The sequence below is a fragment of the Anoplopoma fimbria genome, chromosome 9 (assembly GCF_027596085.1).
Source record: "Anoplopoma fimbria isolate UVic2021 breed Golden Eagle Sablefish chromosome 9, Afim_UVic_2022, whole genome shotgun sequence".
NCBI classification, from domain to species: Eukaryota; Metazoa; Chordata; class Actinopteri; order Perciformes; family Anoplopomatidae; genus Anoplopoma; species Anoplopoma fimbria.
The window spans coordinates 17,408,046-17,435,148 of record NC_072457.1 but is presented as its reverse complement, the minus strand read 5'-3'; the positions used below and the strand labels follow the sequence as shown (position 1 = coordinate 17,435,148).

At 40.5% G+C, this 27,103-nt stretch overlaps 2 protein-coding genes across 2 annotated transcripts in view; both read right to left on the bottom strand.

Annotated features, from left to right (window-relative positions):
- LOC129096520 (ribonuclease inhibitor-like) overlaps window positions 1-27,103 on the bottom strand; it is a 108,829-nt gene that overhangs the window by 65,807 nt on the left and 15,919 nt on the right. The window lies entirely within an intron of this gene.
- On the bottom strand, window positions 14,813-17,751 carry LOC129096526 (ladderlectin-like). The gene is made up of 9 exons (XM_054605328.1): window positions 17,633-17,751; window positions 17,468-17,537; window positions 17,249-17,278; window positions 17,111-17,155; window positions 16,358-16,384; window positions 15,900-15,991; window positions 15,600-15,725; window positions 15,362-15,461; window positions 14,813-15,111 (listed from the first exon to the last, which is right to left on the bottom strand). Exons 2-9 carry the CDS (start codon window positions 17,514-17,516, stop codon window positions 15,041-15,043), a joined length of 540 nt encoding a protein of 179 aa, XP_054461303.1. The 5' UTR covers window positions 17,517-17,537; window positions 17,633-17,751; the 3' UTR covers window positions 14,813-15,040.

Genomic DNA, 27,103 nt, shown 5'->3' with positions numbered 1-27,103 from the left:
AGGGCACTTCAGTTGTTGTAAAAAACTGAATTTACACCCGTTGTGTCTCAGGATCAACAGGATCCCCTGCCCAGTAGCCAGCCTGTTGTTGTCTGAGTCCATCTTTGTCAAACTTTGTGACATTCGTAAGAGCCCCAAAAACAGGGCAGTTACACACTGATGATATGGACTCTGATACTCAGGGACAACTATAAAGTCAGGGAGCTGGTCCGGGGTAACGGCAAAGTTATGAAACTAGCCATAGCCAGTGTTATGGGCACATGAGGGAATTGATTAATCATCATCGTTGTAGATTCTGAGAATGGTTTATAAAGGGGTTTTTTTAACCCTATTTTATATCATTTATTATTTATTTCTTACTGTATGTGTATGTGTCTCATACTGTATATATTGTAATAATTGTGCACTATATTTTCACTTGACTGTAAAAGCAGGAGTCAATAAAAGTTTAGCTTTATGCAAACTCAGGCAGCTAATGAAATGATGCTAAAATGTACATCATCAGAACAATATTACAGTTCCACGTTGCATTTAATCTTGCAAATTCATCACATAGAAAAGACAGTACTATTGTTGCAGTGCCTTACTTATTGCTACTTTAATAAATGAGTATGGTCTTTCTTTGTAAAATGAATATTTTAAATGTATCAACATATAATAAAATAAATATTAGATGAATCCTTATCGAATACACACATTTCTGCAGCATTAAAAGGATTCATGTTGGCCCTTTAGGATCCATGCACATCAGGTTTGTTGTCACTGTTTGAGCTGGACAGAGTGATCGGATCTCAATCAGATCTCAATGTGGACACTGGAGACACTTGTTAGGTTTACATGTGATCAAAATAAATAATTTACCGAGATACCATCTGGATACGAGACGCATTTTAACACAAGATGTAAAGAAGGTCATAGACTCCAGGAAAAGAGCTCCATTGGATATATGTGTTATGATGTGAGGCTGTGTGTTCCCCCAACACAGAGGTTTCAAGTGCCAGAGATTTTGTTACATCCTTAATGGAGAAACACAGTCCTCTCAGGCAGTTCTAAACAGGAGACATGGTTGAAACCACAGTGGGCTTTTATTATAAAGAGATATGCTGCAGATAGAAGAGACAGGGAATCTGGCAAATGAAGGAGATGCAATATTCCTACAAATTAGAGTGAGTCATTTGACATGAATAATTTGTGATTATGGTATGGACTGAGGTACAACAGATATAATCACATATCATAACCCATTTGGGAAACTAAGTCCAGATATATTACAGGATGTTGGGCGACCAAGAGGCAATCTGGGAACTCACCAGCTACTGTCTGACAATGATTTCATTTTGTATTGGTTTAAAATGAGCTAGTCCTAAACTGGCTGAATGTCAAACAATCGGCTCTACTCTATTCTCACCTCTGAGGTTACACATGGGACTGTAAACAAAGCGACTCTTTAATAGAGTATGTTAGCACTTCATTAACTACGATGGGACTTTTATGCTAAGCTAGCTACTGAAGGTATACTGAATGTCTGACACATGCTGCTTTTGCCTTTTAATGATTGTAACAGTGAATAAAGATACCCGGCTTTACAGCAGCACTGTTGTTCCTTCATTTCTTTGTCTTCTGTCTCGATCACTGTGTGATGTGGTGGTTCACTTTACGCTTTAGCTTCTATCTTTATCTTTTTAACTTGTTTATCCTTTTAAATTAGTTTGACATCCTGGATAGTTCCTTCAAACACAGATTGTAGTCCCTTCTGTCTGCTTCTCTCTCTGTTTTTAGATTTCGATTTAAGATAATATTTCTTCGGTGAGTGCATTAGGTGACAGTGTAGAAGAAGTGGACGTAGTCACTGTGACGTCCCGTTGGTTAGCGGACTACAGTTTTCAACCCTGGAGCTCTTGCCTAAGCCATGGTTCTGACATTATTCTGGCCGTGTGTCACGTCTCTTTTATGTCAGAGGTACTGGAAACTTTCCTCGCTTATAGCTCCTCCAGAAGCCTCCTCTCTCCTTGAGGTGCAACTAAATGATAGGAAGGTCCTCCATGAAGGCGGAGGGAAACGATTTAACATGACGATTGACACCTTTACCTGCCATTATAGAATATTTAGAATTGCAGAGTCAAAGGATAATGTCAACATAATTATTAATTGTAATTTATTTATATTTTCTAATGCAAAATTGCTTCAAATTAATGAAATATACAATCCATCAGTGAAACACTAGGGCTTGGATAACAACAGACCAATTACACATGACTCCTCAGGACAGTTTATGAGCACTCGTAGAGTTATACCTCAGGAAAATTCAAAAAATGAGACAACTGGTGATTGCAGCAGGTTCTCCAAAATCACCCCACAAACCACTTAAGAACGAATCTGCTCGTTAGAGTGCTTCTTGCATGAGGCCTATTGCTCTAACTGATAGGAATGAAGGTTAAATGTAGGACAATGAGACTCAAATTGTAATAAACCAATATTTTCCTGAATACCATTATTTGCTGTACAGGTTCAAGTTCCCTGTTTCAGGTGTGTTCAAGTGCTCTTTGACTGGGCTGGTGTTTACTGTTACTCACTAGAGGGAGGCCATGTACAACACTTTGATCTGGGATACGATGCTCCTCCAACGGGCTCACAAGGTGCCTGGAGGACCGCTGTTCAGCACCAAGTGTTCTCAGGACTCCCACACTGTGAACCTGAACCTGGTAGGAACACTACTGAGCCTTGTGATTGTGTTCTCTTTTCTGTATGTATACCTAAAGTCTGCAGTAGTGCTTTGTCATGGAATCTGCTCTGTTATCCTGTGTTTATAATCAACTCCAAGTCATTCAAGTGGCTCCTAATAATAACTCATATTAATAATAAATAATATGAAACTGAACAGATTGACAGTACCAGTCAAAAGTTTGGACACACCTTCTCATTCAATGGTTTTTCTTTATTTTTATTTTTTTCTACATAGTAGATTAATATTGAAGACATCCAAACTATGAAGGAACACATATGGAATTATGTGGTAAACAAACAAATGCTCAACAAACCAGAATATGTTTTATATTTTAGATTCTTCAAAGTAGTTGAATGAGAAGGTGTGTCCAAACTTTTGACTGGTACTGTACATCTTAAATAAATGAAGTCATAAAATGCCCAGAGAAAAAAGTTCTACCACTGCAGGTAAAACGCGATATGAAGATCTTGCGTACATCACGGCCCCGTCCCACTGTCTCCCCCACAAGGACCAACATTTTAGTCTCCACATTGACCCGGAGGACTGCTTTATACAGCCTCCAGTGAGTACGAGTATCTCCTGCCAGTGAATACAGGTCTGATTACAAGCAATAAGTAACATATTCCAAAATGGCATGTTTCCATTTAATTTCAGCATTCAGAGTTTTTTGTAACTATGCCCACACAACGTTTGAGATCTCTCTGGAGAAGAGGATAGGAAAAGTGACTGATGGTGCGAGATCCAAATAAGAAATGAGTCTGGGAGCATGGTAAAGACAGCATCACTCACTTCATAGCAGTGTGTGTAGATAAAGGGTTACACTGTGAAGCGAAAAAATGATTTTTATTTTTCAGGATAAAGACATAATTAACTTGAGAAAACGACAAAAGAAAATTTAGGGTTTACATATTCATGAATAAGAAGTTAATGAAGCTTTAAACTAATCTTAAAATGTAAACAGTTGCTGCATCCTTGTCAGAAGTAAAGATAAATGAAACATGTGCAAATCACAACCAGTAAATATAGAATCATTGTGTAGCAAAGCACCAAAGCTACTAGACTACAACGCAGGAATAAGGAATAATAAAATCATAAACAAGGACACTAGGTCGGAGAGCAGTGTAAGTCGTCTTTTATTGTACAAACATTCTGCAAAAAAAAAAAAAAAAAAAGTTTTCAAGCAGGACTTCTTGAACAAGGGACAAGTGATATACAACTTAAAATACCTAACCGGAAACTTTTATAAAAAAGGTAACATGCAGTGAATCTACACTTTAAAAAAATCACACACTCCGTGGAGATAAATAACATGCAATAGAATAAACACTTCACTCAGGAAATAATGACCTCAGATTGGGGCCTGGCTTGAAAACTATAAAAACCTTGTGCTTTGGTTCCGGCTTACAAAGGGCAATATGGCAAATCTGTATATAATCAACAGCAGCTGACAACCATACTGATGGCCATGTGATAAAAAGCTCTGAAATTAGATAAGATTGCAATAATGAACCAAAACACAAAAGATAAATGCAAAAGATATAGTAAGGAACCAAGGCTAAATTAGTTTTGAGAACATGTAAAGCTGTGGCTACAATCGAAACATGAAACCTGTTTAAAGCTGCCAGTTTTAGTTGTTAAGTTAAAGCCCAACAGTACACACCTGCCACATGTCTTTTTGTTTGCCAACATACAACACGAACAGGAAGTGGTAGGACCCCAGACAACAAGAGCTGGCCATGACTAGGCCTGTGTTTATGTGGGCGGAGACTTGCATCAATAATTGGCTACACCTGCCCTGCTCACCAATTCCTGGTGGCTACAATTGCCTTCAGAGGAACAAATGTCATGAATCAGAAGTTCCGGAAGTGACTTTAACTGGTCGCTCTGATAGCAACATAGAGCCCTGCAGCATGAATGACACTGGATTTAATCCATTTTTCACAATGCGTTTAAACGTACTTCCACTATGTCTTCTGGTGAGACCTCAGAGTGAGCAGAGGCACTAGTATACAGTCATACTTATATCATTCGTCTAAAAAGTTTATGTTTGATCTGAAAATCACAATATTTCGGACAATATTCAGTTTTGTATCAGACTTACTGTTCCTGTAGTATTTCACAAAAACTTTATTTCTCTGTCATGTCCATTCTCTTCTTTCAGTTCTAAATGTATTTGTATAATCTATCAGTGTTGTTTTCCTGAATCACCGTCGGTGATGCCCGGCAATAAATGAGCAAAATGATGCTGGAGTGAACGTTGTCCAGGAATGATTCAGAATCCCTTATACCCACAGTAATAAGTGTATATCTGAACTTTGTGTATTTGACCAGCTGTTTGTATATAGTCAATATGCTTTTCATCTACAAGAACACCTAAAAAACGTGTACTAGAGACTTCAGTGTTGGGTCTAATTCTTGTTTTTACCCTTGCATAAATTAAAATGACGAAAACTAGTTTTCTTAATAATAAGAGACAGCGTATTCACCATAAACTAGTTTGCAACTTTGGAAATCTCTGTTGATTATATTAATCAGAATTACAAGTTTTTAAGAGATAAAAGCACTGGTATCATCAGCAAATGAAATAGTGACAGAGGCTATGTCATTTATATTAATAAGAAAAAGAAGAGGGCCAAGGCGTGATCATGGTGGTACCAAACACAAGATGTTTACTTTATGAGACGAGCACTTCTGATTACAAACTGTAAACTTTAAAAGCCATAGGAACTTAAGTTGGCTAGGGAAATTACATGATTAACTATATGCTTTTGATAAATCCGTAAAAAGACAGGGGGTATGATTTTTCCAGGATGGGGATAACCTGTTTTATTAGGGATATGCTGATTTTGTCATGGCCTAGGGATGACATTTTTACAGTAGACTACCAAGAATATCAAGGAATTTTTTTAAGTTAGGAGGTTGTGTTTGCAGCGTTTCCACATCATAAACCAAATACTCTGGTATAGAGATTTCCATTTGAACATTAATAAGATCCTTAACAGAACCTAGCCCGTTCAGATGGCAATGCTTTTTTTCTGAGGGGCTCTGATAGATACCCTGAAGGTTCATTGGAAAGTAATCATAAACTAATGATGTAATTTATGATGTAATGTCCGTTACCATCTCTTCTCTTTTGTTTTTATGATACTCCAGTTTATTCATGACATCTGTTATTTTCATGCTGATCTCGGCATGTGTATTACACAGCGCTCTTTTCCACATTACCCTTTTTTTTAAAATAGAGACTTGTAGGCAGTTTGTTGCTGAGGCCATCATCTCTGGCATCCCTATCATCAGCATGCTCAGGCATTCTTTTTAGCAGGTCACAGTGGTGCCAAACTATCTCTTTCGAAAGTCTTGAGTGATGACTCATCATGAACCATCATCTGAATAAGATAATACCAGGAAGAAGAAAAGAGTGGTCCATTTATAGTGGACCTAACTGCTTGTTCATTGTGGCATTTAAATGCATAACTGCATTGTGAATGAACACTGCATTCCTTGAGCTATTATAATTGTCCATTTAAATGTTTTCAGACAGCATTTGAACAGTCTCTTTTTACAGTTATCTAGTTATTTTACAGCATGAAATAAAACCAGGTTGCTCAGGTAATTTCTGTGTTTTTACATAAAATGAATTTACACCTGCTGTTGTTGTTGTTGGGGGACATTTTCTGTACTTGTTAACCTTAGTTTAATAGATTACATTTTATAAAAGTATGTCTCTTTCTTGGGCTTTTCCCCGTCTCATTCTTCGACCAGTTTGTGATTATTTCAACACAATGAAACAAAGCAAAAGTCATCCATGAACATGTTCCGAAGTTATCTAATAACACTTTGCACTTCAACTGTAGCTGTCATAGTGTATTATTATAGTGTATTATTTTAAAATGTACATTTAATGTTAAACAACATTTCATGTAAAGCTTTTTTTGATGTTCCCATTCTCCGCCCATTACATACTTGACAGGCTATAAACCCTTGCGTAATGGCACTGCACCTGCATGGTCTATATTTATGCTCCGGGAATTGTATCATATTTTTTAGAAGGAAGTCTCAGTTTATCTCATAACTGTTTCCTTGACTGAGTCAGCTTCATCACACCCATGATGACGTATATTACTTAGTCACACTTACAGCGGGCAAAATAAGTATTGAACATGTCACCATTTTTCTTTTATTACACAAAACTTAATTTCTGAACTTATTATTTTTTTTTTTTTGTATGTATGGATTACTTGGGTTGTCACCAACATCTGGTGAACATTTCATGTCAATAGCACCTTTAGAAATATATTTACTGAGAAAAATGGTGACGTGTTCAATACTTATTTTACCCGCTGTATTTGAACAAGAGATTTTCTATCCTCAATGTTACCTTGTTTGAGTCCGTCATTATTTTAATATCTATAAGTTAAGGTTAAATAGAAAGGGTAGATGCATTGGAGAGAGAGTGAGCGAGTGCATATCATGATATTGTATATTTCAGGTTTTAACATAGGTTACCTTTGAGACGCTATTTAAGCAGATTCTTTCATTTGATAATAACTTTATGACTGTTGCATTAGACTTGGCCATCTCGAAATGATACAAAGCAGTACATTTCTTAGTTTTTTTCAATGGTGACCTTATCGTTTCTCCTCCATTATTACAGCCTGATTTTTCTCTCAGCTTGTTAGCAGCTAACATCAGTGGTTACTATGATACAATTGTGTAGCTTATAAATCCACAGTATTCATTTAGCTAACTTCTACTTGGTCCAGGGTGTTAGCATGGCTGTACATATATTAACACCCTGCCAGAGGTATGTAATAACTTGAACAGAATGTGTCACCAATTGTACTTCGGTTACTGGCTTCAATATACTTTTTGTAAAATTACAATATAAAATTTGTATTTTTGTCTAAATTACACTCTGGCTGGCTGGACTTCACTCTTCACTCATTAACTCTCATCAACTATGATACCAAGCTACATTACAACTGGTCAGAAATGTGTGTTTAAGTTAGAAAATTGAGAAAACTGCCATTTCGGAGAAAAACCTTTTCAAAATTGCCTTTGTTTTGTTAATAAACAAACGTTTATAGGGACAGCTAATGAAATCATATTCTTCATGTTTATGTGTAACATAACTGAATTGACACCTCTGTGTTCTTAATTTGTGTCTCATTTTTTAGTTATAGTCAATCATGACTGCACATCCATTGATATTTCAGAAGATTGGAGATTTCAGGAAGGCCAGCTGTGTCCTGGGATATCCAGTAGATACAGTGGAAGTGGTGGGAGACAGGAGAATGATGGCTAAGTTATCATCCCTGATGGACAACACCCCCCCCCATGCAGGACACCCTGCCAGCTCTTTGCAGCTCCTTCAGGTCCGTCCTCCCTGCTGCTGTCAGGCTGCACAACCAACTCTGCTCCCAGCAGACCACACATACCAAAAAACTGTTTTTTTTATTATGTCTCTTGTTTGCACTATCCTCTCTGCTGCTGTAATCCTGCAAACTTCCCCGCTGCAGGACTAATAAAGGATGATCTTATCTTATCTTATTTATGTTTTTATTAAAGGCAGCAGAGTAAAACAGTAGATATGTGATCTCTGGGAAATGTCACCACTTTGTTGGCCCATAGGTTTGACTCATGTCATTATTCAGTCATCTTTGTGGGAAGTGATGGGAAAACAGTTCCGTCTTCCTGCAACACAACTCCATACCGACACAGGAGGCAAAGTCCACACGTTTTATTGTCAACTCTGTCACAAGGAGGAAACGACTCAATGTTATTCAGTGAGTATATAAAGATCAGAGAGCCTCCCGTCATCACTTAACCTGCTGCTACCTGAAGAACACTTTACATTTACCTGACTGCTGGTTCTCTCTGTAAGTCAACATGCTTCGATGGTGCTTTTTAATGCGTTCATGTCTTTCTCTTACCGCTTCAATGCTTCCACTTTTCAGAGCATCCGCCTCCTTCCAGACTTTCATTAGCTTTCGTCATGAAGATTCTACTGATCCTCGCTGTAATCCTCTGTGTTGCTTCGTCCATCAGAGCTGCAACAGGTGAGCCACAATACTGATCAAATACTTGAACCATTTCAATAATACATTTTAAACAGTTGCGAAATGTAGATGATATATAAAAAATGTGGGACCAGTGATGGTATGAGGGTTTGTGACCAGTGTTAATGGAGTCATCTAATTTAGCTTTATCTATTAGTATGACTCATATTTTAGTAGATATGACTCAAACTAACATGGACTATTAATCTCGTAGTAGGAGGGGGGGGGGTTGAGACTGTAGTTAGGACAGGAATATAGATTCTGTGAGACACAGTCTTTGTCCCTAACTTATTGGTACTTGTTTTGTACATAACTATGTATTTGTAAAAAAAAAACAGGATCTACTTTGACTATCTTTCTGTTTTTCTCCCTTAGTTGATCCAGCTGAGGCTGCTGCAGTACAACATGACAGCAATCCGACACCACGAGCAGGTCATTCAAGTTGATCAGTCAGAATACAGACCACCATGTATTGTTGCTGTATGAAGCATCTTGTATCATCGGGTGTTTTTCATTTGAATCATTAATGTAAAGTCCCTTCACAAATACTGAACAGACAATATCATTGGTTTGAGCTGAAGGAAAACGAGGAAGTTGGTTAATCAGCAAAGGGAACAGTTCTACTGTACATCCTAACATAATTCATCGCTTCCTTTAAGTTAGAAATATGTAGCAATAAAGCACTATGCTGCTCTTTATTATGTATCAATGCTGCCATATTTAGAGATTCTTACAAGTTGCACAGTAAACTGATATGCAAACGATACAATTCATGATACGTTCAATGAAGCTTTGACTAAAGAGAAAATACTACGAATCCCACACAAAGAATACATGAATCAGTTGAACTTACAGCCTTGTCGTTGGGTTTTACAGGTTCGGATGCCGATGTTGCTGCTGTTCCTGAAGGTAAGAAAATCACACGACACACGATCACAGTTACACATGAGGCTGCTGCTGGAGAGAGATGAGATACATTCATTCCTGTCCTGAGATACTGAATAAATTCCCTAAAAAACTCACATAACGAATAAAAAAAAGATTCTTTTTTCTCTTCGTTCCAGCACGTTTTAGTTTCTGCCTTGATGGTTGGCTTAGTTTCCGTGGTAACTGCTACTACTTAGGCAACCACGTTGATACCTGGAAAGACGCAGAGGTAATAACATTCTTAAAGAAGGAGAATAAAATGTTTGGAGCCCTTTCTTAGAATTAGTTAAGAAATGTTGCTCGTCCTGCAGAGGTTCTGTGCGAGCTACGATGGCAGTCTGGCCTCAGTCCACAACATCTGGGAGTATAATTTCCTCCAGCGAATGGTCAAGACTGGGGGTCACACTCTAGCCTGGATTGGAGGATACTACTTTGAGGTTTGTTCAAACATTTAAAAACATTTTATTAAAGAAAATCTTTTGTTCTCTCTGAGAGGTTTCTAAACTGCAACGCATTTAAAGCTTTATTACTGTTTAAACTAATCTTCAAATAGGAATAAAAGCAGATTAACATAGTTTGTTCATTTCTTTTCAGCACATATTCGGTCCATCCATGAGGAGGGTTTGGATTTAGATTAGTTTTGTAGAACATAATGATAGTTGGCATTACCTTTTATTTGTAAGCTGAAAAGTGGAAATCGATGCAGCCTTTTTTTTTAGTCTGAAAATATGAAATCATTTACAAACATGCTTTAAACTAAACGTGTACATGAAGAGACACTGGGCACAAACTGACGGGGACTGTAATGTTATTTCCTCTAGGATGACTGGAGATGGGAAGATGGCTCAGTGTTTAACTATCACAACTGGGAAACAGGGAGCTCCACTAACATTTACCAGTGCCTCCAGCTCAACTCTCAGGGTAAGAATAGAAAAGCTTTGAATATACGGTGTGGCACAGAGACAGGGGCATCAGGCCCTTTTCTACCATCAAACTTGATTGAGTCATTTTGTTGCCAAAGCTGATGATGCTGATGTTGATGTTTTTGTAGAGTCCAAGGGCTGGTCCAATCATGGCTGCAGCATGCGCTTCCCATTCGTCTGTCAGGTGAAACCAAACTGCTAGTTTTCACAGTGTCTGCAGCGCCACCACTGACTGCTACAAAAGGTTCCCTAATGCTGCTGCTTGTTCTTTATAACCCTTCATGCCCACTTCATGCTTCTACATGCTGGAAATGATGTATAAGCACTGTTTGTCTCAGCACACATGATTCCACATCAGTCAAGTTTATATATATATATATATATGCAGTTGGGAATTTAAGGCAATTGTGGATGTTGTGTTTGTTGTTTGTATTCATCGCTATTTATGTGCCTAAATAGTGTAATAAACTGTATCTATTCTTAAACAATAAAACCAACAAAAAATTGTGAGATGTTGTTCTTATTCAAAATACAGGCTTGAATAGAATCCACGTGTTTCCCAGAGGAAAGTTGAATTTGAATAATTACATAATTATTATTATTATTATTAGTAGTAGTAGTAGTAGTAGAGCTGGAGGTTGTATACTTGTATGCTCTCTATACTTGTTAAGGTTACAGTATATATTACTTTTAGCAGTAATGAAGATATATAGCACATAGGAAATGCTAATATTATTACTTTTACTATGTCAATTTCTTTTCATTTTTGCATTTATCATCACACACAAGTGCGCCACAAGAAAAACACTATAAGAGGGTGATTTTAAGATAAAGTGTTAACCACTGGATGTGAATGCATGAATGGGCCTTGAGTTGGGCTCCATCTAACAGAAGCTCTGGGACCAGGTGACGATATTCAGCTTATTGTTGACGGATGGTGTCATGCTACTGTCAACCTACCCGCTGCTCCAAGACTGTCAGATTGAGCCATGACAAACTCCATTTAAAGTATGAGGGCAGGTATCCTTCAGGTGGTGCTCATGATGAAAAACAATGTCAAACAGATAGATAGCAGCCTAAACAGACAATAGAGAGCAAAGAGGTGATGCTGGTCTATCATGCAACGGGGGTTAGAGTGGTGATATGTTGTCAGGATATTTGCCATAGAAACAAAACCACACCACCCTGCTTGCACTATTCTGACGGAGAAAAACTCTATGAGGACACAGCACAACATGACCTCTTCCATTTTATAATGCCGAGTCTTACTTCTGCCGTTATTTTAGTGACAGTAATACAAAAATAATGCAACCGGATGCATTACTCTGAATAGGCATTCATTTTGAAATGTAATGAATTACTGTCAAATGAAAGAAACTATAATATTTAATAAAGTACTTTTTGAAAGTAGGTAAGGTAGGTAAGGACATCAGTATGATTCTTCAGAATAGTGTCCTCCACGCCCTTTTGACATTGGATTAGGAGTCTGTGTTCAACCATTTATAACTTTAACTTGTAATTTCTATCAGACATTCACTCCCTATCTCTTCAGTGATTGGTCAGCTTTGGGGAGATGAGAAAGTAGGCAGGGTTTGAACTTCAAATTTTTCCTTCTTCTCATGACTATATCTGCCACTTTTTATGTGGGCAACGCATTAGAACACTATGAATGTCTTTGAGTAGAGACAGTCTGATGTGACTGTGCTCTGTACTCTTCCGTCCCTTTATGAGGACACCAAAAGTATTGTAGTATTTACTGGTCCGTACGCAGCTATAAAGATATATCTAAAAACTGATCATTGAAAAGGTTCATTCACGGTATTGTCTCAGTAATGAATCATCATCTATTATATATTCTTGATTCAGTTTTTCACTTGTTCACTATTATTGTTATTATTTGTTCAATCTAGTTCAGGAGTTTTTGTGCCTTTTCACTCAAAAATGTCCCTTTTTCATCAAGAACACAGTAAACCAACCAATCAGATCCCATTAAATGTCTTGGTGAAAAGGCCATGAATGAATAATAGCTTGTTCTTTTACGTTGGATTCTTTTTTGCCTTGGCGATGAAGCTTTTTAGAATTATTTTATTATTTGTATCAAAGCTAGATTTGTTGCTCATTGACCTCTCCCTCTCTGTCGAGAAGTAGAAAAAGAGTATGTACAGGTTGGCTACACATCCAGGTGAGACCCAACTATGCTAGGGTTCTGTAGGGTTCTTTAGGTTCCCAATGAAAGAAGAATTAGCATGACATTAGATTATTTTGACCATGTAGAGTCTACTTATATGTTTACATTTACAAGTGTAGGGAACCTCCTTGGCCTATGTTACAACAGCAAGCAGGTAACATTTGCTATCAGGTGTTGATGATTAAGTTCAGTGCTCAGACTGTATCCAGAAGAAATGTTAATGAATTAATGGTACAAGCATTTTGATTGCCTTTCAACATCTCTCAACATGTTGACAGCGAGCTGGCGGCTCACAGAGGGACAGACACTTCATTCTCTGCTCAGGTAGACATCCACTTTAGTCCACTTTATCTTTACATGGATAAACAGTGTTTTATGATATATTAATGCTATAAATGTTAAATACAGCTCCTTTAAATGTTATGTTGATATACATTAGCCTGATAATGATGACTCTTCTTGGGTTTATAAAGCCTTTAAAAATAAAATCCTTAAAGCTTGTGTTGAACAGAGAAACGTGCAGTGGTCAAGATAAACAGACATTTATCTTTATTCCAGAGGTATAATTAGCTAGCTGTTTACTGAAGAGTTGAAGTGACGGATGTTAGAGTGGATGCACTGGGAGTAGCTGATGGTATTCTGTGAACTCCACCAGTTGTAGTTGAAGGAGCTGTGGTCCACCCACCTCCAGCCCTAGACACTGTTATGTTGAAGTAGCTAACCAGGATGGTGAATTTTCTGTCATGGGATAGCTGTGTTGACATGGATTTATGTGATGGTCTGATAACCTGGAAGTAGAATTCTCCCATCCTGTAGACAGAGCCTCCTTACCTCCTGGTGAGCTCGAGGTGGAAACTGTCCTCAAATCAAGGAGCGACTTAGGCTGGCACAGTGGGTCGGGCTGGATACAAACACACACACACACACACACACACACACACACACACACACACACACACACACACACACACACACACACACACACACACACACACACACACACACACACACACACACACACACACACACACACACACACACACACACTTATCTGGGTGTTACTATATAACTGCTTATAGCTGGCTCAATCATTACCATCTCATAAGGTTTTTATACACACCAGGGCTCTGAGACAAGAGAGTGTCACTGGGGGGAAACACATGGGTGTCGACCACAGACTGTATATAAGAACTGGACTCAGACATTGTGATGTCACCCATTGGTTTGTGGCATGCCGTTTTGAAGTCTTGAGATCGGCGATTTGGCCGTCGCAATCTTGGATAGCGGTCGCCGCCATCTTGGCTTTTAGCAACCAGAGAATGAAAGTTTCCATATTTTGAATGCGGAGGATTGATGTACAGACACCGTATGCAGCTCTGGTAGCAGCAGCGAACCATCAATCACAGTATGCCCTAAAGCATATTTTGCTTTATGGTCTATTTTACTCTAAAAGGCACCATAATCTACCAAATGAAAGACTTGAAACTAGGGGTTGAGACCATAAACTCAAGTTTACAATGTTTACTGAGGTAATATATCAAGTTAGAAGTAGGGTCATTTTCTCATAGACTTCTATACAATCAGACTTCTTTTTGCAACCAGAGGAGTCGCCCCCTGCTTGTCAGTAGAGAGAATGCAGATTTTAAGAAAGTTCTGCATCACATCAGAACCGTAGGTTGCCACCTAGTGGGACACCAACCCAGAGCAGCAGAGGGGTCTACATCACTGGTGAATACAGGTTAAAACGCTTCAAACTCTTTTTTCCACTTCTAACATAACTTCCTTTATTCTAGAGCCAGTACCTCTTAGTAGCATATCAAAGAAGAGTTTTTCTTATCTTTAATTTATGCCGTACCTCTTATGGCACCAACACCATGGATCAAAACATTAGTTCTGTGATATATGATTCTATTTGAACTTAGCTTTAGACTACTGCTGGACTTCAACAGCCACTTTTAAATCAAGCTCTTAAAGGAAGATCACACATTGTCCTATTCTCATAAGTCTTTATTATGGGAAAGAACCAACTGTCACAATCACAAACACAAAAATCTTTGACACCAAAGTTACTTAACACTTCGTCATTTTCACGCTTTGAAGAATACACAATAGAAATCTATCATTCAGTAAGACACTCAACAGAACTCATGAGTTGTCCTTAAACAGTAAATAAACACCAGCTGATCCGTTCCAAGGCCTCAGATGTTTAGAATGTATGTTAACAGCTGAAAGGGTTCTTGGAGCAGATGAAGCGGTAAGCAGAGCCACACTGGGTGTTACCCCAACCATCTGAAATTTCATTTAAAAAAAGAGAAAAAATAAGTAACACATTTTTGAGTAACAAATGATAAACCATAATGTTTATGGTACTATCACTCGTACTCCAGGCTCCTGAAGTACAAGTCAGTGACCCATATCAAGATAAAAATCAATATAAATACAGATTTCCACTCCCTGGGACCAAGACAGAAATCCAGGTTCAAGTATTGAAAAGCTGAACTAGTAAAGCTAGGCAGCCAAAGCAAACAGGAGGACTTACAGGAGCTGCGTAGGTGGATGCAGGGGTAGCTGCTGGAGGAGGACTGGGAGTACCAGTTGGTGTAATAGAAACCCTCACGGTCAATCCACATCCACCGGCCCTGAGAGACAAAGAGCACGAGAGTAAGGAAGTGTTGTCTTAGTCTCTTCATTAGCTCTTGTGTGATTCTGGACACCCTTTGGACCAGGTCCTGGGCTTGATCTGGGCCGGCTACCGGTATTTCTTTATAAATTCAGACCTGCAGGCTGAAGCCTCCCATCCATGCGATGCTCTGACCAGCTGTCTGTGTCATCTGCTGGAGGAAGCTGTACTCTCTGGGGTTGGTGGCCGAGGCCAGGTGGCCACCCAGATTGTTGCAGTGCTCCTGTCGGTCAGAGGAAGAACATAAATAGTTAGGTAAATTCATTTCTTCGTGTTGCATTCATCATTTGCGTTGACGGTAAGTTCTAAAGTAGCTGACTTAATTAATGACCAAATCAATCAAATAACTTATTGAGCTGCTCATAATAACAACACAGAAGTGTAAAGGTGGAAGTACCTCAGCGCTGTACCAGGTCATGGGAGTACTGACGAACAGGAAGCAGCGAGAGCCATGGCTGAACCAGCCGTTTGGACAGAAGTTATAACGAGCTACAGACAGACAGACAGAGCAGAGAGAATGATAATAGGTCCTTTCTAATCTCCCTTCTTACAGCCTCCTACAGCAGAAACAGCTGCTCTAATGACACCAACATCTGTCTGTATGTATCCGACATATTTTGGAGAATAGTTCTCAGAGGAGTAAATCTAGACAGGTTATAGTAAATAGCCTAAGAGCTGCAAAAATACTGCTACGTCATCTAAGCACGTCATGCTTATATTTTCTACATGACATTTGTGCTATTTGGAAACAGGAGTTTGACTTTTATTCTACTGTCTCTCTCATTGTTATTGCCATGAGGACCTCACTAATGAAGACACATAAAGGAAATATTAAAACAGTGATGTGGCACTTACATTCAGGTGCTGCTGCCTCCTCAGGTGCTGCACAAACAGCAACAAACAGTCAACACAATGGTTAGTATATGTATCCATGTTACATAATGTATATACTGTATATATGTATATATTGCAGTACCAAAATGTGTCAATATGTGTGTGCTAAGTCTTATCATTGTGCACATAACAATTGTTTAAAAGTGTCTTTAATCTAATTGAACTTTCAGGATCAACTAGATAAATTACAACTATGATAACTCAAATATGTAATTCCCCCCTTTGTTAACTATAAGCAGCCACAGGGTATATTGTTAAGAATGACGTGTCCTTACTCATTAACACACTTAAATCCATGCCGCAAGCATGACTAAAAAATACATATAATTTCTGACTAGATTGATTGATCTTGACAGAACCTGTAGGAAAAGGTAACGAATGTTGGTCTTAAATCTTAGCAAGCATGAACAACACCAGCTCTATTTTGAAGGTCATGAGTTGTCTGGTTTCTGCTGGTTTCGACATCATGTACCAGGCTGAGTTGTAATTGTTTCACTGTTGAACCTGTTGCTGTTAACATGTGCCCTACAGTGGGGTCAAATCCAACACAACTATCTACCCATCTGAGCATACTGGTGGAACTTGTTTTTCCTAACTTTGGATATCAGTGGACAAGCTGCGCTATTTTGATCATTTGTTTAGGTAATGTTCTCACATGTTTGGTAGCTGTCACAGTGCAGGCTGAAGAACATGAGATTTAAAGAGGACACTCACCATGTACAGCTACTATCTGTTCCTTCAGGGCCTCCACTGCTGCTTCTGTGAATGAATCACATCAGAGGTGGCGTTAGATAGATGAAACTCTTACTGTCTGACTGAGTGTGTATTAAAGCAAAGACTTTAGAAACTGACCTGGAGCCTTCACTTTGTCTTCAGCCGGAGCTGCAGAGAAAAACACAACACTGTCAGTAACAGTAGTGATCTTGTTACTCCTCTGTCCCTCACTGTTCACTGCTACACACAGCTTTACAACAGAGTTCACTGTGACAGTGGCTTGCTGATTGACTCATGAGCACATGGATTATGTAGGTGTGTTCAGTCTAAATTGTCTGTGTTTGTGTTGAATATCACCTGCAAATGAAGCGCAGAGGAGAACGGAGAGCACCAGGAGAGTCTTCATGGTGATGAACAACGGTGAGTTCTGTGTAGAAGAAAAACTGCCAATAAATATACAGAGGAGAGCAGAAGGCCCCCACGACCTTCACTGAATGAGGAGAAACACAGCCGGTGTCTTACCTGTCAGGTAAATGTGAAGCAAAGTGTTTCAGGTATGAGCCGAGCGATGCAGTGATGATGAGGAGTTCTCCCTGCTCTTTATATACACACTCTTGAACCGAGTGTTGATGGTTGTCTATGACTCAGCCTCGTCTGCAGGAAGATGATTGCACATAAAGATATGAACCTGAACTCTGATCTTTTTCCTGGCAGCATTAAAGAGTTTATTGTTGTGATTTCTGGTCAATGCTTTAAAAAAAGTGAAACTGGACTGGATATTAAGATACAGTATGTGTGTCAGCTGTGTGTTCTGCATTTGTATTTTAAAGGTGACTACTACGTCGGGACCTTCAGTTCGCGGCTGTAGTAACTTGAGTTCAGCTAGTGCAAACAGCAGCACCAGGGGGTCTGATCCTGGACTGTACTGACACTCCTGTCTGATCTGGTCTGGCCACAGGCCGCTGTGACTCCACTTTGGATTTAATCAAATAAACAAACCAGAAAAACTAACTAACCATTCAGCCCCGGTTAGTAGCACAGTAAACACACAGATGGCGAAAGCTCTCGGCGAGTGACTTTGGACTGGCAACATCTCAGGTTGGCTATTTATCTAAACATATCATTAGTGCAACTAATGACAACACTAACTTACTGACAATCATTCCAAATGGCATCAGTAAATGTTTTTGATGTGGCTGTTTTCTTGTTAAAGCTGAGCTAAGCAAGCTTTAATGTAAACTATACTATACTGCTGGTCATTGTAATGTTTGACTGTGTATTTTATAGCTGCAGCCACTGTTCCACTAACTTCTGAAGCCAAGGGTATGGCTTGGTTGGGCTACCACACAACCAAGAATTGTGTTAACCCATGGAACAACAAAGACAATGACTGAGCACAATTGGCCGCACTCTTCCATTTTCATGTAGGTTCACTTATGAATTATGTGTACAGTAGCTTCACACATGGAAAAGACAGTCTGCAGACATGGTGATTGATCAGTTAGTGAAATTAGCCTTGAAGCCTTGAAGAACTCAAACTCTTTCCTCATAATGTTGAGCTCTGAAATAAAGGTCATTATTTTAGGCCATGCCCTTCCTTCCCATCAAAAGATACTCATGTGGCTGTGTCCACATCTGAAGAATCATGGTGGAATAAAGAAAGTCTAAAGTTTGTTTAGTGTTCCTGTAAATCCCCAGATGATCATAAATACCTTTGCATCACTGCCTCAAGGACACAATATGCGTACAATGAAATAACACAATGTTTTATTGTCTGTTTCTCAAGAGTTTACAGACATGAATGAATACCCAAATGAATAAGTCATTAACTACACTAAAGTCTGGCTGCTGGGAATATTACTGTTCATACAGTGCAAAAGAGCATACTGGTTCCTAGCTTTCTGTCATGATAATATTAAACTTAATTTGTATAGCACTATACTAAAGATGTTAGAAGGTCTTTCAAAGCAAGAAAAAATGAAATGCTATAAAACAATAATCATTGAACACAATATAGATGTATGGCAATAAAATAAAATTATAAATACACAAAATGTTTGCACCCATTCAGATATAATGACAGACAGCTACAATATGTTTGACCCATTTTTTAGTCCATACTTGAATTGGCTAAACACTGAGACACTACCAAATATCTCTTGCTGCTATACATCAGCCTGATGGAACACTTCCTTGAGTTCAGACGAGTGGGAGGATGAAGAGCTCTTTCTGGTCCACGTATTTCAGCATTACTGTCAGTAAATGTATGGAAATACCTGAGAAGAAAAATATGATGTAAATTGAATGTAAACAAAAAGCCAGCATTAATGTACCAGCCATTGTTACACAGTGTTTTCTTTGAATGTTATCTGAAAGGTAACTTATAAAAGGTATTCATGAGTGAATCTATGGTCCCTTCTGTTCCACTGAGGTCTTGACATGGCAATGGGACAGGATGCAGCGGTGCAGGTTGCTGGAAGACGCAGTAGGTGGAGCTGCAGCTGTCTGGAAGAATCTTAATGCTTTAACACTTGCAACGAGCTCAGCTGCTGCTGATTCGGTCAAGGCTGCAAAACTGAAAATAAATAATACCTTAAACATTCTAGTTTAATGCACGTAGCGTTTTGGTTGCCTGGCTATTAATGATGCAATGTCCATCCTGTCTGTCCTCAGAATCAGCAGCTGGCAGTATGTTCTCCGTGCAGAGCGTTTGATTTTCTCTCCTTACCTGACCTCAACCACTTCCTGACCCTACCATTCTGGCAGGATACCAACAGGATGGTTAATTTGATTGAATATCAAATGGCTAAAGGTGAATACATAGGTTACTGCCTAGCTCCATACAGCTATCTCTCAGCAGCTGACCAACGGGCTTCCACGACCCTAACATTCAATTTTAATGTCTAATTTCAGCCATCTCCACTTTAGCGTCAATCTTACCCTAAATCCAATCCTATCCCCCTCAATAGTGGGGGAGATCTTTTCTGTGCGCACTAGAGGACACTGGTGGCGCCATTGTGGTAAACACAGCAGCCCGGCACAGATTGCAGTCAAGTGAGCCGGACCAATGTATAAACCTTCATAATGTTGAATAAAGTGCCTTCATACAAGCCAAGAAAGTGTCAAGACAAAAACAATCAAGTATTAAATAAGGTCAGTCATCTAGGCCAGTGGTTCTCAACCTTTTTTCAGTGATGTACCCCCTGTGAAATATTTTTTCAGCCAAGTACCCCCTAACCAGCGCAAAGAATTTTTGGTTGAAAAAAAGATGGAATACACAGCGCTGTGCCATCAGTGTCTGACTTATTAAACTGTCAACACTGAAGATTGCATTGTTGCATTGAATTCAGTTCATGAACTTACACTTATATTTTATTGAATATTTATTAAATAACTATTTTGAAAGGATTTTTGAATGGATGCTAATTTTAAATATATTCTTTAAAAATCTCAAGTACCCCCTGGAGTGCCTTCACGTACCCCCAGGGGTACACGTACCCCCATTTGAGAACCACTGATCTAGGCTGTAGTGCAAGGAGTACAGATGAAAGCTAGCCTTCTGGCTAACTGTCACATTGACAGGAGTGCTTATGATGTGCACTGTTCCGGTTATCAATAAAGTTCATAATAAAGCTCATTCCTGCTCAGTTCAGCGTTTTAAGGTCATTCATGTGTAGACATTGTCTGTTTTGTCAGATAACACTTTTGTGGCCTGGCCGGAAACCAACACTGCAAGGACAACACTATGTAATCAGTAATAAATACATCATCTACAAAAAGACTTGTAATGAGCCCCCTATTGATTTTCAACAGGAGGCATGCTGCTGGTCTTCTGGTTAAGACACACACTGTATAGATAGATAGATAGATAAGATAAGATAAGATAAGATAATCCTTTATTACAGCAGCATAAAGTTAAAGTGCACACAAGAGACATAGTAAAGAAAGACAAGATAAAAATAAAAATGAAAATAAAAAATAAAAATAAAATAAAAAAACAAGTATTATAAATAAGCAATAAAAACAGTAGAAAAACACAATAACTGAAATATAATATTTACAGACAGAAAAAAAAAAAAACTATATTAACCATTATTGCACAGTGTTTTTATTGTCATGTGTCATGTGGTCTGCTGGGAGCAGAGCTGGTTGTGCAGCCTGACAGCAGCAGGAAGGAAGGACCTGCGGTACCTCTCCTTCACACACCGGGGGTGAAGCAGCCGGTGGCTGAAGGAGCTGCACAGAGCTGCCAGGGCGTCCTGCATGGGGTGGGAGGTATTGTTCATCAGGGATGACAGCTTGGCCATCACCCTCCTGTCTCCCACCACCTCCACCGTATCCAGTGGACACCCCAGCACACTGCTGGCCTTCCTGACAAGCTTGTTCAGTCTCTTCTTGTCGGCTGCTGAGATGCTGCTGCTCCAGCAGACCACTGCATAAAAAATGGCTGATGCCACCACGGAGTTGAAAAAGGTCTTCAGGAGTACTCCCTGCACTCCAAAAGACCTCAGTCTCCTCAGCAGATACAGTCTGCTCTGACCCTTTTTATAGAGTGCCTTTGAATGATTAGTCCAGTCCAGTTTATTGTTCAAGTGAACACCCAGGTACTTATAAGATTGCACAATCTCAATGTCCTGTCCCTGGATGTTCACTGGTTCCGGAGGACAGTGTTTTCCCCGGCGGAAGTCCACCACCAGCTCTTTGGTTTTACCAGAGTTGATCTGGAGGCGGTTCCGCCGGCACCATCCTGTGAAGTCCTGGTTCAGTTCTCTGTATTCCCTCTCATCGCCTGCGGAGATGAGGCCGACGATTGCAGAGTCGTCAGAGAACTTTTGCAGGTGGCAGGTAGCAGAGTTGTATGTGAAGTCTGATGTGTATATGGAGAAGAGGAATGGAGCCAGAACGGTTCCTTGTGGGGCCCCCGTGCTGCAGGACACCCGATCTGACTCACACTCCCTTATCCTCACATACTGTGGACGGTTGGTGAGGTAGTCCAGTATCCATGCAGTGAGGTGGTGGTCCACCCCGGTCTGCTCCAGCTTGTCCCTCAGAAGCAAAGGCTGGATGGTGTTGAAGGCACTGGAGAAGTCGAAGAACATGACTCTCACAGTGCTTCCAGCCTTTTCCAGGTGAGAAAGGCATCTTTGTAGCAGGTAGATGACAGCGTCATCCACCCCGATGCCAGGTTGATAGGCGAACTGAAGAGGGTCCAAAGATGAGGTCACCAGGGGGCGGAGGTGCACAAGGACCAGCCGCTCCAGGGTCTTCATCAGGTGGGATGTTAAAGCCACCGGCCTGAAGCTGCTGAAGTCCTTGGCCCCCGGGGTCTTTGGGACTGGTACCACGCAGGACGTCTTCCATAGCTGTGGTACCCTCCCCAGCTTCAAGCTCAAGTTGAAGATGTGCTCCACAATCCTGCACAGCTGGTCTGCGCAGGATCTGAGGAGCCTTGAGCTGATGCCGTCCGGACCCGTGGCTTTTCTCACCTTTATTCTCCTCAGTTCTTTTCTCACCTGGTTGATAGAGAGGGACAAGTTGGGGGATGGGGGCTGTGTGCTGTCGGTTGTTGGAGTGGGGGTGGGGTGTTGGAGGTGTGCAGTGTTTGAGGAGTGTGGAGGGGAGCCGAGTGTTGTGGAAAAGGGGGTGGAGGAGAAGGAAGAAGAGGGGGGTAATCCACAGGGGGTGCAGACGATGGGGGCTGCAGCGGCAGGGAGGTCTGGGTGGGGGGAGGGGTGGGTGGCTGATCAAATCTGTTAAAGAATGAGTTCAGATCATTCACCCACTGTTGGTCCCCCACAGGCTGTTGGTTGGGCCCCTTGTGGCCAGACATGGCCTTGAGGCTCTTCCAGACTCCGCTGATGTTGTTCTGCTGCAGCTGATCCTCCATCTTTGTCCTGTAGATATTTTTCCCTTCCCTTATCTTCCTCCTCAGCTCCCTCTGCACAGTCCTCAGCTCCTCCTTGTTTCCTGATCTAAAGACCCTCTTCTTCTCCTTGAGGAGGGTCTTTATCTCAGGATTGATCCAGGGTTTGCTGTTGGAAAAACACCGTACAGTCCTGGTGGGTACGGTGTTCTCCACACAAAAGTTTATGTAGTCCGTTATGGTGTCTGTGAGACCCTCGATGTCCTCCCCATGGGCATCACTGAACACTTCCCACACAGTCGAGTCGAAACAGTCCTTAAGAGCCTCCTCGGCTTCATCGGACCATCTTTTGACTGTGCGGGTCACAGCTGGCTGCCTGTGCACAAGAGGTTTGTACACAGGCCGGAGGTGCACCAGGTTGTGGTCAGATCTTCCCAGGGGAGGGAGGGGTGATGAGGTGTATGCCTCCTTGGTGTTGGCATACAGTAGGTCCAGGGTTCTGTTGTCTCTGGTGGGGCAGGTGATGTACTGGGTGAAGGTGGGCAGAGTGGAGGACGGAGGGGCATGATTAAAGTCACCAGAGAGGAGGAGGAGGGCATTGGGATGTTGTGTCAGCAGCCTGCTTGTCGCCGAGTGTATGACGTCACAGGCCGCTTCTCCGTTAGCAGAGGGGGGAATATACGCAGCCATCATGATAACGTGCGAGAATTCCCTCGGTAAATATACCGGCCTCATGCTAACGGCCAACAGCTCAATGTCCGCTGTACAGGTCTGCTCCTTAACAGTGATGTGTCCAGAGTTACACCATCTATTATTCACAAACACTGCCAGACCTCCTCCCTTCCTCTTACCGCTCTCCGCTGTCCTGTCTGCCCGGATGATGCGGAACCCGTCCAGTGCAGCGTTGGTGTCCGGAGTCATCTCCGTGAGCCATGTCTCCGTGAACACCATGACGCTACACTCCCGGTATTCCCTCTGATGGCGAGTCAGTGCCGAGAGCTCGTCCATCTTGTTGGGGAGAGACCGTACGTTTCCCATGATGATGGAGGGGAGGACGGGTTTAAAACGTCTCCTCCTGGCGCGACGTTCTGCCCCAGCACGGCATCCCCGTCTCCTCCTCCTCAGCTCACGGGGACCTCGGGTCTCTCCTCCGGCAGCAGCGGCGCAGTGTCCCGGAGCGCTAACAGCTGACCCCTGCTGTAAACAAAGGGGGCCATGGCTGCGGGCTGAGCCTCCGGGCACGGAGGTGGAAAGTGCAGAAAAGTGCAGATAGACAGCGACAAACTGTACGTGTCTCGCTGCCATAGTGCACTTCAGTTTAAACAATTAAATAAGTAAAAGAAAAATAACGAAAAGTAACAAAAAAACACAAATTTAAAGGAAAAAGCTCACAGGTGAGCAGTAGCTGCTGTAAGAGGCAGCCACTCGCGGCGCCATTTTACAATAGATAGATAGATAGATAGATAGATAGATAGATAGATAGATAGATAGATAGATAGATAGATAGATAGATAGATAGATAGATAGATCTCATCAGGTCACATTTGATTACAAAATAACATGTTGCTTCACCGCTCCATCTTAAACAAAACATTCTTTCTTCTCTCCCAGGCCTGGCAAATAAAAACTGCTACAAAGAAGGTTCCTTTCCTAAAACACAACTCACGTTTTTCGTAATCATCCAGCCAAAAGAAATCAACATAAATGGAAGTCATTTTACTGAAGAGGACATCCCTTATGTCCTCGTAAACAGGACAGTAAAACAAAAAGTGCACCTCATTTTCAATTTCCCCGAGCTCACACAACAAACAGGTTCCGTCCTCCTCTGGAGTGGAATGAAACCTCCCGGTCTCTAGGGCTAATGCTAATGTTCCTGAGCATAACTGTGCACATAGGGATCTTTGTCTTTTGTTTAAATTGTACTTAACATAAAGTTCTGAATTAAAGTTGTTCTTTATGAGACAATAAGTTCGGAACTTTGGTTTACACCATATGTCAACTGACCATTTTTCTTTATGCATAAGAAACAGTTTGGTCCTAATATCCTGAATATTACAAAGTAACCTGTTCTGAAAAATGAAAGACAGGTCAATCATATAAAACAGAGATTTCAAACCCTTAGCCCATGGATGGCCATGCAAAATGTCCCAATGAAATATCTTTTTTGTAAGTCTCTGATCTGACATGTTCACAAGTCTATTCCAAAGTCGAAGCATTTGACATTTATGTCGGATCTTTGGTGATTCCCAACCCATGTCCCCAGTAATGGCCAAAACTGATGTTGATTTCTTTAACAGTAATGCCCCTGTTTGACTTTGACCTTTGTTGCATGTCAAACCCGTCTCTCCATCACAGTGTTTCCATGATCTAATGAAGGCAAAAAGCCGTCAGTATTAGGTGATACCACAGTCTAAGGTGCTACTCTTAAAATCCTGTCCCGTATGAAGGTCTGGAAGACAGGTCATTTTTGGGTGTCCTAACGCTCAAATTGCCTATAACCTCTCTGTAAAATATCCAGAATGCACTGTAAGAAAAGCAAGGAACAAGGCCTAATCTCAGTATCCACTTTCATGTCTGACTCAGCCTGTTACACCAACCTGTTCTCACTCCCAACTGGTCAGACCGAGTGGACACTTGCAGTGCCTCTCGATGTCTATTACCAACATACTGAGTAAGTATGTTGCTGGATGGTACATAGAGCATCATAGTTTGAGGTGTAGGGACTCTGTTAAGTTGAGTTTGTTGTCCTTGTTTTTTTATTTATTTGTCTATTTCTGTGTATGTACGTTGAGAGCAATGGAAAACCGGAGTCAAACTCCTTGTATGCTTATGCATATATGGCTAAAAGGCTGATTCTGATTCTGAGAGTGAGAATGTGTTTGCCCTTCTGAGCACTGAAGCCTTCACATCACCTTTTGTAAGATTTCAGAATTGGTCTCCAATATGGCCAAACATACAAAAGATATCATATAATGCAGAGTTACAGTAGTTCAAGGTCGTGTCAATCTCAGCTCAGAGAGAGGAAACCCTGATAAGGAATCAAGAGTAGATAGACGCGAAACATTTCACAACCACGGAACACCGAGCAATGATTAAACTAATGACATGATAATTGGATACCTTCTCAGAAAGTTTGTGACTGTTTTGAAGCTTGTTTTTTATTTACTTTCTATCACCATATCTGTGCATACAGTTTGGTCTGCAGCCTATCAGCCATCATAGCTATAAAATGAAAAGATAAAATGTGTATTTAACCAGGAAGTGTACAACGTACATACACAGGTTGGTGTAACAGGCTGAGTCAGACATTAAAGTGGATACTGAGATTAGGCCTCGTTCCTTACTTTCTTCTTTCATTATATCTGAATGGGTGCATACATTTTGTGTATTTACAACTTTATTTTATTGCCATACATCTATATTGTATTCAATGATTATTGTTTTATAGCATTTCATTTTTTTTTGTTTTGAAAGACCCTCTAACATCTTTAGTATAGTGCTATACAAATTAAGTTTAATATTATCATGACTGAAAGCTAGGAACCAGTATGCTCTTTTGCACTGTATGAACAGTAATATTCCCAGCAGCCAGACTTTAGTGTAGTTAATGACTTATTCATTTGGGTATTCATTCATGTCTGTAAACTCTTGAGAAACAGACAATAAAACATTGTGTTATTTCATTGTACGCATATTGTGTCCTTGAGGCAGTGATGCAAAGGTATTTATGATCATCTGGGGATTTACAGGAACACTAAACAAACTTTAGACTTTCTTTATTCCACCATGATTCTTCAGATGTGGACACAGCCACATGAGTATCTTTTGATGGGAAGGAAGGGCATGGCCTAAAATAATGACCTTTATTTCAGAGCTCAACATTATGAGGAAAGAGTTTGAGTTCTTCAAGGCTTCAAGGCTAATTTCACTAACTGATCAATCACCATGTCTGCAGACTGTCTTTTCCATGTGTGAAGCTACTGTACACATAATTCATAAGTGAACCGACATGAAAATGGAAGAGTGCGGCCAATTGTGCTCAGTCATTGTCTTTGCTGTTCCATGGGTTAACACAATTCTTGGTTGTGTGGTAGCCCAACCAAGCCATACCCTTGGCTTCAGAAGTTAGT

What these genes read in the sequence shown, in the direction of transcription:
- LOC129096526 (XM_054605328.1), bottom strand. Translation starts at nt 17,516, where the DNA reads ATGAAGACTCTCCTGGTGCTCTCCGTTCTCCTCTGCGCTTCATTTGCA. An exon ending in TGGGAGGCTTCAGCCTGCAG is followed by an intron (nt 15,462 to 15,599) that starts GTCTGAATTTAT and finishes TTTGTCTCTCAG; the next exon opens with GGCCGGTGGATGTGGATTGA. An exon ending in CATCCACCTACGCAGCTCCT is followed by an intron (nt 15,112 to 15,361) that starts GTAAGTCCTCCT and finishes ATGAAATTTCAG; the next exon opens with ATGGTTGGGGTAACACCCAG.